At 51.1% G+C, this 12,669-nt stretch overlaps 1 protein-coding gene across 1 annotated transcript in view; it reads left to right on the top strand.

Moving 5' to 3' along the window:
* The window catches only part of LOC105486985 (fibrillin 3), an 86,725-nt gene that overhangs the window by 71,918 nt on the left and 2,138 nt on the right, over positions 1–12,669 (top strand). The window contains exons 59-62 of the mRNA XM_071088161.1: positions 4,806–4,934; positions 5,025–5,144; positions 6,911–7,145; positions 7,983–8,133. Coding sequence (XP_070944262.1) covers positions 4,806–4,934; positions 5,025–5,144; positions 6,911–7,145; positions 7,983–8,133 — 635 coding nt within the window. The remainder of the gene's footprint in view (positions 1–4,805; positions 4,935–5,024; positions 5,145–6,910; positions 7,146–7,982; positions 8,134–12,669) is intronic.

The raw sequence follows: 12,669 nt of genomic DNA, 5'->3' as shown, positions 1-12,669 counted from the left end.
GTTTCACCGTGTTAGCCAGGATGGTCTCAATCTTCTGACCTTGTGATCCACCTGTCTCGGCCTCCCAAAGTGCTGGTATTACAGGCTTGAGCCACCACGCCCGGCCAGGGCTTCAGTTTTAAGAGAGGGATCAGGTGAAGTGTCACCAAAAGAGAACATTTGGCTGGGCATTGTGGCTCATACCTGTAATCCCAGCACTTTGGGAGAATGGCTTAGGGCCAGGAGTTCGAGACCAGCCCAGGCAACACGGCAAGACTCCATCTCTACAAAAAATACAAAATTAGCTAGAGGTGGTGACACCTGACTGTAGTCTTAGCTACTCAGGAGGTTGAGGTGGGAGGATCTCTTGAACCCAGGAAGTTGAGGCTGCAGTGAGCAATGTTCATGCCACTGCAGTCCAACCCAGGAGACAGAGCAAGACTCTTTCTCGGAAAAAAAAAAAAAAAAGAGAGAGCGAGAGAAAGAGAGAGAGAGAACATTTGAACAAAGACTCTTGAAACAAGATGCATTTCACTTTTTCTGCAACAGTAAAGTTTTCAGCTCACACCTGTGATCCCAGCATTTTGGGAGGCTGAGGCAGGAGGATTGCTTCAGCTCAGGAGTTTGAGACCAGCCTGGGCAACATAGTGAGATCCCATCTCTATTAAAAACAAACAAACAAAAAAAACCAGTAAAGTTTTCACTGGATGTGTGAGCAGCTGCATGGACTAGGGCCATGCATCCCATGGGTACCATCTATGGAGCAAGCTCACACATGACTCTCACTAGAAAAGAGTTTAAGTTCTCAGCCAGGCAGGTAGTGGTGTGAGGCTCAACTTGATCAAAAGTCAACAAACCTGGCCGGGTGCGGTGGCTCAAGCCTGTAATCCCAGCACTTTGGGAGGCCGAGACGTGCGGATCACAAGGTCAGGAGATCGAAACCATCCTGGCTAACACGGTGAAACCCCATCTCTACTAAAAAATACAAAAAATTAGCCGGGAGTGGTGGCGGGCGCCTGTAGTCCCAGCTACTTGGGAAGCTGAGGCAGGAGAATGGCGTGAACCTGGGAGGCGGAGCTTGCAGTGAGCTGAGATCCGGCTACTGCACTCCAGCCTGGGCAACAGAGCGAGACTCCACCTCAAAAAAAAAAAAAAAAAAAGTCAACAAACCTTTTCTGTAAAGGGCTCAAGAGAAGTAAATATTTTCAGCTTTATAATTGAGATGGTCTCTGTCACTATGATTGGACTCTGCCGTGGTAGCATCAAAGCAACCGGAGAGATACATAAATGAAAGACCGTGTCTGTGTGCCAATAAAACTTTATTGATACAACAGACAATGGCTTGGATTTTGTCCCAGGGTGTTCCCATTTGCTGATGACTAAACTATTAATAGAAGAGCAAACTACATGACCACAGTAGGCCAGCCTGACTCTTGGTTTGCTTTGCTAGATGTAAGGGAAAGAAATTGTGGGTGGTGGCGGACATTTCTGTTTTTAATTTTTGAGATGGAGTCTTGCTCTGTTGCCCAGGCTGGAGATTGCAATGGTGCAATCTCAGCTCACTGCAATCTCACCTCCCAGGTTCAAGCGATCCTCCTGCCTCAGCCTCCCAAGTAGCTAGGACTATAGGTGTGCACCACCATGCCCGGCGAATTTTTGTATTTTTTGTAGAGACAGGGTTTTGCCATGTTGCCCGGGCTGCTCTTAAACTCCTGGGCTCAAGCAATCTGGTCACCTCAGCCTTCCAAAGTGCTGGGATTGCAGGCATGAGCCACAGTGTCTGGCTGTGCCAGACATTTCTTTCTGGCCAGAGTGTAGACCTATTCTCTGTGGCCCCTCAAGTGACAGCTCAGGCAGCTGCAGGAGCCACTCCTACTTAGAAGCTTCATGTTCCCATGTCTGTTGTTCCCAAGAGATATTCAATTTTTGTTTGTTTCTGTTTTTTTGAGACAGAGTCTTACTCTGTCACCCGGGCTGGAGTGCAGTGGTGTGATCGTGGCTCACTGCAACCTCCGCCTCCTGTGTTCAAACAATTCTCCCACCTCAGCCTCCTGAGTAGCTGGGATTACAGGCATGCAGCACTACATCCAGCTAATTTTTGTATTTTTAGTAGAGACGGGGTTTCACTATGTTGGCCAGGCTGGTCTCGAACTCCCAGCCTGAGGTGATCCGCCCACCTTGGCCTCCCAAAATGTTGGGATTACATGCATGAGCCACTGTGCGTGGCCCCGAGAGAGACTCTACATCTCCACAGATATATGCTTGGAGTCAAGAATCTCTGTACTCAAGGAAGCCAAAAGCAAGGTTTTCTACCAGGAATTTGTTGTTCATTCCCCAAAATCCCAGTTCAAATGCAATATACCAGTCATGGGCTCCTACCTTTGTAGCAATGCTCTCTGGCCATTGTACCAATGCTCTCCTACCATCGTAGCAACCTGACCATTTTAGTCAGCTGAGGTTGCCATAACAAAATACCATAGACTGGCCGGGCGCGGTGGCTCACGCCTGTAATCCCAGCACTTTGGGGGGCCGAGGCGGGCGGATCACAAGGTCAGGAGATCGAGACCACGGTGAAACCCCGTCTCTACTAAAAATACAAAAAATTAGCCGGGCGCGGTTGTGGGCGCCTGTAGTCCCAGCTACTCGGGAGGCTGAGGCAGGAGAATGGCGTGAACCCGGGAGGCGGAGCTTGCAGTGAGCCGAGATCGCGCCACTGCACTCCAGCCTGGGCGACAGAGCGAGACTCCGTCTCAAAAAAAAAAAAAAAAAAAAAAACAAACCATAGACTGCAAGTGTAGGATTTAGCAAATTCAAATCCAAAAACTGGGCTGGGTGCAGTGGTTTGCACCTGTAATCCCAGCACTTTGGGAGGCTGAGGCGGGAGGATCTCTTGAGCCCAGGAGTTTGAGACCAGCCTGGGGCACATAGTGGACAATGTAGTCCCCACGAGAAATACAAAAATTAGCCAGGCATAGTCTTGTGCACCTGTAGTCCTAGCTACCCAGGAGGCTGAGGTGGGAGGATCACCAGAGCCCAGGAGGTGGAGGTTTCAGTGAGCTGAGATTGTGCCCCTTCACTCCAGCCCAGGAGACAGAATGAGATCCTATCTAAAAAAAAAAGAAAATTAACAGTTGGTTAAATGAAGCAGAGCAAATGCACACCAAGTGAAGCTGTGGTGGCCATTTAAAATTATGCAAATAAGAATAGTAAGAAAAAAAATATGTGTGTGTGTATATATATATTCGAGATGAAATCTCTCTCTGTCAATCACCCAGACTGGAGTTCAGTGGCACAATCTCAGCTCATCGCAACCTCCACCTCCCGGGTTCAAGCGATTCTCCTGCCTCAGCCTCCCTAGTAGCTAGGACTACAGGTGTGTACCACCACACCTGGCTAAATTTTTTTTTGTATTTTTAGTAGAGATGGGGTTTCACCATGTTGGCCAGGCTGGTCTCGAACTCTTGACTTCAGGTGATCCACTCCCTAGGCCTCCCAAAGCACTGGGATTACAGGCATGAGCCACTGTAACCAGCCCCCAAGAATAGTAAGACTATTTAAAGACATAGAAAGATGTTCACAGACTATTCAGTGTAAAACAATAGCTTACACACACACACACACACACACACACACACACACACACACACACACACACACACAGAGACACGGACAACCCATACGCTGGGTGGCTTAAACTACAGAGATTTTTTTTTTTTTAAATTCTGGAGGCCGGGCAGTTCAAGATCAAGGTGGCAGCATGATTGGTTCTGTGAGGGCTCTCTTCTTGGTTTGCAGACAGCCGCCTTCTTGCTGTGTCCTCACTTGAGGGAGACAGAGCAAGCTTTCTGGTGTCTCTTCTTATAAGGGCACTATTCTCATCATAAAAGCCCTACCCTCATGACCTTCTCTAACCCTGATCACCTCCCAAACACCTAATCTCCAAATACCATCCCACTGGGGGTTGGGGCTTCAACATAGGATTTTGGAGACACATTCAGTCCATAGCACCGGCTGACCTCATACTATTGTCAGGTTTCTATGAGAACAAAACTCAACAGGCAACCCAATGTCATTTTTCCATGGGAGAAGGAAAAGAAGCTTTGTTTATCTTTTACTCTTTTACCAGGCACTGCCCTAAGTCTTTTACAAGATTAAGTTGGCCGGGCGCGGTGGCTCAAGCCTGTAATCCCAGCACTTTGGGAGGCCGACACGGGCGGATCACGAGGTCAGGAGATCGAGACCATCCTGGCTAACACGGTGAAACCCCGTCTCTACTAAAAAATACAAAAAACTAGCCGGGCGAGGTGGCGGGCGCCTGTAGTCCCAGCTGCTCGGGAGGCTGAGGCAGGAGAATGGCGTAAACCCGGGAGGCGGAGCTTGCAGTGAGCTGAGATCCGGCCACTGCAGTCCAGCCTGGGCAACAGAGCAAGACTCCGTCTCAAAAAAAAAAAAAAAAAAAAAAAAAAAAAAAAAAGATTAAGTTAATTTAATTCTCTCTCGCACACACACAAAAATGCAGTGAGGTAGACATTATCATCTCCATGTTACAGCTGAGGACATCGAGGCACAGAGAAGGTAGGTAAGTTGCCCAAGGACACACAGCTTCAAGGCAGTGGAGATGAGATTCTTTATGTGCAGGATCTCAAAGATTGGCGTCTATTCTGTGAGTCGGGAACTGTTACAGATCTCATTTCACAGCGTGGGAAATAGGCACAGAGAGGGTGAGCAACTTGCCTGAAGCCACACAGTGGTGGGACTGGCATTGTGTCACCTGACACGAGTTCCTTAACCAGCAAGCAACCCTGCCCAATCTCTCTCCTCTGCAGACAATGATGAGTGCTCAGCCCAGCCTGGCCCATGTGGTGCCCGCGGGCACTGCCACAACACCCCGGGCAGCTTCCGCTGTGAATGCCACCAAGGCTTCACCCTGGACAGCTCAGGCCATGGCTGTGAAGGTATAGCCCAGCTTTGGCTGGGGTCTAGTGTTTGGGGGTGTTGGTCCTGAGAGCCGTCTGGTAAACCCTCTCTCCCTCTCTCTGTCTCAGATGTGAATGAATGTGATGGACCCCACCGCTGCCAGCACGGCTGTCAGAACCAGCTAGGGGGCTACCGCTGCGGCTGCCCCCAGGGTTTCACCCAGCACTCCCAGTGGGCCCAGTGTGTGGGTGAGTGGAAGGGGCTGGGAAGAAGCCGGGGGCCCCCACCAGAATCTGCTCAGAGCAGGCGACTAACAGACACTACCCTGCAAGATGTTGTGACAAGCTCAATTATATAAAGATTGAACAGGCTAGCCCAGAAGGTAGTGAGTTCCCCACTGCTGGGGAGTCAAGGTGCAGCAGAATAAGCATGGAAAAGTGTCTGAGTTCATTCCTTAGGGCATGGTGGCCTGGAGGACTCAGTTGAGAAAGATTCTGAGACCTGAAGTCTGCAATTCTGTTATCACAGGGAAAGAGTGCTGTGATTGATTAGTGATGTCTGCCATGAGTGTGATTACTGATGTCTGCTATGGATGCTGCAAGGGGAGATGGAGGTGTGAATGCTATATCATTGTCATAGCTGTTGCAGAGGCCCTTTATTTGGGGAGCTAGCCTTCTGCCCCGCAACCTTCCCCCTTCTTCTGGCTGCTCCAGGACCTCCTGGCAGCCCGTTTCACTGCTCTTTTCATTCCTCCGCTACAGTGCAGCTTTCACCCTCTACCATTTTCAGGCCCACTTGCTCTCTCTTGAGACCTCTCCTTGGCCTCCATCTTCTACCTCCACTACTCTGGGCACCACAGTCTGCCCCTCCTGGACACTCTCTCCTGTGGCCTTGGTGATGTGGCTGTCCCTGCTCTCCCACTGCCTCACAGGCACTGCCTTCTCTGCCCTCTCCTTTTGTCTCTCATGGTGGGTCTTTAGCTAAGTTCTCGGGCTTCCCACACCACGTGACCCTGCCCCCCGAGGCAAGGTGCTTGTCCGCTGGGGATCTTGGGGATCCCACAGACCATCGGCCTTTGCTGGCAACTCTTCCTCAACTTGTCTCCTCCGCTCTGTACTGACTCATTCATTCTTTCCCCAACTGTTTGCCAAGGACCTGCCTTTCACTAGGCCCTGAGCTCAGATGCAGAAGTGAGCTGAAAAACCATTTCTGCCTTGAGTTGTTCAGTCTAGCAAAGGAAACAGGAATAAATTAGACCCCTAACTAGGTTCTCAACAGAGGACCATTTCATCCCCTATAGTACATTTTGAAGTGTCTGGGAGACATTTTTGATCATCACAACTGGGATCCAGCGTGGTAGTTCATTCTTGTGGGATATTGAGGTAGGAGGATCATTTGAGGCCAGGAGTTCGAGACCAGCCTAGGCAACATAGAAAGACCCCCATCTCTACAAAAAGTTAAAAGATTAGTCAGGCATATTGGTGCACACCTGTAGTCCCAGCTACTTGGGAGGCTGAGGCAGGAGGATCCCTTGAGCCCAGGAGGTCAAGGCTACAGTGCACTATGGTTGCACCACTGCACTCCAGCCTGAGCAACAGAGTGAAACTCCCAGCTCTAAACAGACAATTGGAGGCAAATGGATTTTCCTGGCATCAAGTGGGTGGAGGCCAGGGGTACTGCTCATCGTCCCACAGTGCAAGGACGGCTCCTCCCTAGAGAAAGATCCGGCCCCAAATGTCCGTAGCACTGAGGGTGAGAAAGCTTGTTCTAGATCATCCCACACTTTGGGGTTTAGGGGAAGTGTTGAGAGATGCAGTGAAGGAGAACCACAGGGTTTGGGGCAGCGGGGCTATGGGGCCGATCTAGTCTCAGGGCTCACTGCCAGGTTGCTGGAGGCTTTGACATTGGACTTGGGCTCTGAACAGAGAGCATTTCAGGTGGAGGGCTCTGGGGGTGAGAAGGCTGCCCTGCCCCATCTCTGTGTCCTCCCTCTCCTCCTCCTTTCCTCCCACAGATGAGAATGAGTGTGCCCTGTCGCCCCCGACCTGCGGGAGCGCCTTCTGTCGCAACACTCTTGGTGGCTTCCGCTGCGTCTGCCCCTCTGGCTTTGACTTTGATCAGACCCTTGGGGGCTGCCAGGATGTGGATGAGTGCGCCGGACGGCGTGGCCCCTGTAGCTACAGCTGTGCCAACACTCCTGGTGGCTTCCTGTGTGGCTGTCCTCAAGGCTTCTTCCGGGCTGGGCAAGGGTGAGAGGCTGGAGTGGGGTGAACAGACTCCATGCCCTGCAAGCATCCATGCATACACACGCACACACACGGGGCTTTGTGCATGCCAAGAATTTACCAGAAGAGCTCCTTCTGCCCATGCATGCAGGCATTTACCCACATATGCACAGAGTCCTGGACACACACAGTTACAGTGGCACCTGTATCTGTGCACACACAGGCTCACACCACTAACATGCAGTTGTCCACATGGCACACACCCGTACCAGTATGCGTGGGCACCCTCGTGCATTTACAGATCCCAGCATGCACACGTGTGTGTGTGTGTGCTCGCGTGCGCGCATGTCCAAGTGTGCACTCAGGCTCATGCATGCCCGCATCCCTGGGGGCACTGTGCCATTGCTACATCCTGGTTTGCACAGGTGAGGAGGCACGCATCAGCTGTCTATGAGTGCTCACATTATACACACCCCCCGCCCCAGGCACACTCAGGGAGATTCACACATTCCTACAAGCACACATGTGCCCACATGAGATATTCCCCATGTGAACACACAGGTTGGCACACGCACACGCCCCGGGTATGCTAATGTCCATTTGTCCATCCCAGCCTGTGCCTGTCCTCTCACTCCTGTGTTCACACCTATGCCCAGGTGAACCAAGGGACTCACATGCACACCCTTATGTGGTGCACACACACTCATGCACACGGAGTCACACCAGCACATGCTTAGAGGCACATGTGTGCGTGGGCATCTGCAGCATGACTCAGAAAAGAGTATGCGGGTGGAGCGAGGTGGCTGGGGAGGTCCCATGAGCCTACCTCTGAAATCCCCCACCCGGCTCATCCTGTTGCAGGCACTGTGTCTTCGGCCTGGGCTTCAGCCCCGGACCCCAGGACGCCCCGGACAAAGAGGAGCTGCTCTCGACTGAAGCCTGCTACGAATGCAAGATCAACGGCCTCTCTGCCCGGGACCGGCCACGACGCAGTGCCCACAGGGACCACCAGGTGACATGGGTGCTGCACTGGGCGGGGGTGGCCAGGGAACGGGTGAGTGTAGGAAAGAGGCTGTGGACCCGACTTAGTCATGTCAGCCTCCCAAGAAGGAGCACCAGGCTCCACATCCTAGCAGGTTCCCCATGTCATGTGCTGGCTTGGGATCTTCTCGTGCTTTCTCAGCCCTGGGATTTTTCTTGGGGGGTCTCTGGGGGACACATCTCCTGAGCACTCTACCTCACTCCTGGTGACAAGTCAGGCATCTTCCAAACAGAACCTGGCCGGGCTGTGACGCTCTCTCTGGGTCCCGTTTATAAAGGCACTTGGATGTGGGGACATACCCGGGCCCCTCCAACCCTGCCTGCACCCTGGAATCTGTCACCTCCTCACCTCCTAGTTGGTGAAGCCCTCCCTTGGGACCCTTTTGGGATTTAGTTCCAATGGGGCCCTAAGTGGCCTCTGTGCCACAGCTCTGCCCATCTCAGCTCTTCTGTGCATTCCTCTGGGCTGTTCTCACAAACCTTTAGCCCAAGTTAAGCCCAAGCCCCTTCCCTGTCTGAGCCTTGGGGAGGCGAGTCTTTTCTCTGGGGACTCCAGCAAAGGCTCCCCTTAGGAGCCTCAGGACCCCAACCTATACCCACTCAGCATCTGCCCTGTACCGCTCTTGTGCCTGAGGTGCTCCTGGAGTTCCTGAACCTGCCTTGTCTCTAGGAATCTCAGGGATCTTCAACACACCACTCGGTAGCCGTAGGGCAGGCCTATGCCTCCGTCCCTCCTGCCCCCTCGGGCCACCCCATCAAGGTGTGCAGAGAGGGCAGTTTTGCCACAGCTGCCAGCTGCTTGCCCCTCAACTGAAGAGTCCCTGACTACGGGTCAGTCCTGCAGCCATCACCCAAGGGATCTGAAAGCCAAAAATGTATTCAACACCTGCTGTATGCAGGTATCACTCCAAGTGCTCTGTGTTCACAGCCTCTCAATGTTTATGACAACGCTGGGAGGTGTAGATGCCACTATTTTTTTATTTATTTTTTATTTTTTGAGACGAAGTCTTGCTCTTGTTGCCTAGGTTGAAGTGCAATGGCGCAATCTCAGCTGACCGCAATCTCTGCCTCTCGGGTTCAGGCGATTCTCCTGCTTCAGCCTCCCGAGTAGCTGGGATTACAGGTGTGCACCACCACGCCCAGCTAATTTTGTATTTTTAGTAGAAACGGGGTTTCTCCATGTTGGTCAGGCTGGTCTTGAACTCCTGATCTCAGGTGATCTGCCCACCTCAGCCTCCCAAAGTGCTGGGATTACAGACATGAGCCACTGCACCCGGTCTAGATGCCACTATTATCCCAAATTTACAGATGGAGGAACTGAGGCTCAGAGAGGTTAGGGCACATGCCCAAGTTACAGAACTTGAACATGGAGGTTCAGAGATTCCATGGCTATGGCACATGGACTTCTCTTTACAAGCAGCCTTGGCATCCATGGCCAGCCATCCTGGGCCCCTCTGCCTTCTGAAGCCACCACTTTACATTGTTTCCCAAACAATTATCATTGAGCATGGAAACCATTACCCCAAGCTCACCCCCACTGCAGACATTTAGGACGAAGCTTCTTCACTCCATGGATTTTACTGAATACCGCTGCTGGGCACTGTAATGGAGCAACAGCGAACAAAAACAACAACAAAAACACCTGCCCTTGTGAGACTGATATTCTAAAAGGGAGACACACAAGAAATCAACATGTAAAACATATCATATTTTATAACACATGACAAATATGATACATGATAAGTGCTACGGGGAAAAACAAAGTGAGAAATGGGATACAGTTATTGGGCTTGAGAGGCTTTCTATATTAGATAAAATGTGAGTGTATTACTTTGTATTACTGAAAGGCCCTTTTCCCCTCTAGTTATTTTTTCCCCCTTGCTGGGAAAAACTGTGGATGTATATATTATCCCATAGTTACTGGTATTTTCTGTAGACTTCATAAGGGCAGAACTGTGTCTGTAGGATTTACTACTGTATTGACACCCCTTGGTACTCAATAAGAGTGAGTGGAGTGGTTGTCAGGGTCCCAGGGCACAAGCAGATCAAGACAGAGAAGGGCTAATTTTTATATTTTTAGTAGAGATGGGGTTTCACCATGTTGGCCAGGCTGGTCTCAAACTCCTGGCCTCAAGTGATCAGCTCACGTCAGCCTTCCAAACTGCTAGGATTACAGGTGTGAGCCACTGTGCCCAACCAAGGCCAGGATTTTGAGACCAGCCTGGGTAACATGGTGAGACCCCCTCTACCTACAAAAAGTAAAAATATTAGCCAGCTATGGTGGCATGTGCCTGTAGTCCCAGCTACTTGGGAGGCTGAGGCGGGAAGATTACTTGAACCCAGGAGTTCAAAGCGGCAGTAAGCTGTGATCACACCTCCGCACTCCAACCTGGGTGACAGACTGAGACCCTGTCTCAAAAATACGGCTATGTTGTGCCTTTGCCTGCAATACCCACTAACTGCCAGCAGGTGTCGGTAAGAGCATAAGTCTTAACATTCCGTGGGAAGAAGGCCTGAGATCTCCGGAATTGAGGGGCTGGGGAACAGGAATAACTTTCACTTGAATGCAACAGCAAAACACTCCATCGGCATGTAAATGAGGCCAAACCAACACAGTGCTCCCCAAAACAAAGGCAAAGAAAACACAGATGACTTTCTGTGGGATTGGATACGTCACCCAGCCCTGGGGTAGCCTGCCATTGAGGCTCGCTGTCTTATTCAGGGCCCTGTCCAGCTGCCAAGACCAGGAAGGCACTTCAGAGGAGCTTAAATAAAGAAGGGTTTGTCATTGGCACACAGGGGGCTCTCAAAGAGAGCCAGATGCAGGAAGCACAGCGGAAGCTATCAGGCGGCTCTTCTGTCTGGTCCTTTACGCTGTCCTCTCTGCCCCTGCTTGGCATCCCGTTTCTCTGTCAGCTCTGGCATTCTTTTAGGGGCTGGCTTCTGCGGAAAGGCCCTTGTTCCTAACACCAACCATCCCAAGATGCTTCTGAGTGACCTTAGGGCTCTGGGTCCCAATGTCATCTGAATAATCCCCTGGCTGCTGGGTCTCTGAGAGCAAATCTTTGATTCCCTTGGCCCAGGCTGGCAGGGGTCTGAGCAAGGTCCCTTACCTGAGACTAGGGATCTGTAGTGTGTAACAGTGGCTGTCCCCCTGCCTCTCTCAGAAGCAGCCTCAGCCTTATGCCACTGAGTCTACAGATCCAGCTGACCACTGGCCTTGCGGATGAAGAACCAGACTTGAGATGCCAAGGGAAGCAGTATTTTTCTTCACTTTATTTTTTATTCCTTTTTTTTTTTTTCTTTTTTTTTTGAGACAAGGTCTCACTCTGTCATCCCGGCTGGAATGCAGTGGCGCAATCTTAGCTCACTGCAGCCTTGAACTCCTGGGCTCAAGCAATCCTCCCACCTCAATCCCCCAAGTAGCTGAGACCACAGGCACGTGTACCACCACGCCTGCCCAGCTAATTTTTGTACTTTTTGTAGAGACAGGGTTCACTGTGTTGCCCAGGCTGGTCTCAAATTCCTGGGCTCAAGTGATCCACCTACCTCAGCTTCCCAAAGTGCTGGAAGTACAGGCATGAGTCACCGTGCCCACCCTATTTATTGATTTTTTTTTTTTTTTTTTTTGAGACGGAGTCTTGCTCTCTCGCCCAGGCTGGAGTGCAGTGGTGTGATCTCCTCTCACTGCAAGCTCCGCCTCCCAGGTTCATGCCATTCTCCTGCCTCATCCTCCTGAGTAGCTGGGACTACAGGCACCCACCACTTTGCCTGGCTAATTTTTTTGTGTGTATTTTTAGTAGAGACGGGGTTTCACCATGTTAGCCAGGATGGTCTCAATCTCGTGACCTCGTGATCCGCCCACCTCAGCCTCCCAAAGTGCTGGGATTACAGGCATAAGCCGCCGCGCCCAGCCTATTTATTGATTTTTAAAATCAATTTCTTTTTTTTCGGGGAGCCTGGTCTCACTGTGTCACCCAGGCTAGAATGCAGCAGTGCAATCATAGCTCACTGCAGCTTGAACTCCTGAGCTCAAGGGATCCTCCCATGTCAGCCTCCCCAGTAGCTGGCACTACAGGCATGCAACACCACACCTGGCTAATTTTTTGTATTTTTAATAGAGACGGGGTTTCACCATGTTACTCAGGCTGGTCTCAAACTCCTGGGCTCAAGCGATCTCTCCACCTTGGCCTTCAGCCAACTTCATGTTTTTTCATAGCACATCTTGTCACTTTTACGTTTTCCATGTATTTGTTTACTATCTGCTTTGCTTTACTAGAAGGTAAACTCCCTGAGGGGAAGGAGTTTTATCTGCTCATTGCTGAACCTCCAGTGCCTCAAAGATTGCCAGGAATTCAGTGGGTGCCTAATAAACACATGTATATATTTTTGAGACAGGGTCTCAGTCTGTTACCCAGGCTGGAGTGCAGAGGTGTGATCACAGCTCACTGCCGCTTCGAACTCCTGGGACCTCCCGCCTCAGCCTCCCAAGTAGCTGGGACTACAG

This window comes from Macaca nemestrina, chromosome 20, assembly GCF_043159975.1.
Source record: "Macaca nemestrina isolate mMacNem1 chromosome 20, mMacNem.hap1, whole genome shotgun sequence".
Classification (NCBI taxonomy): Eukaryota; Metazoa; Chordata; class Mammalia; order Primates; family Cercopithecidae; genus Macaca; species Macaca nemestrina.
Note: the sequence above shows the minus strand (reverse complement) of the source record. Positions and strands in the feature narration are given on the sequence as shown.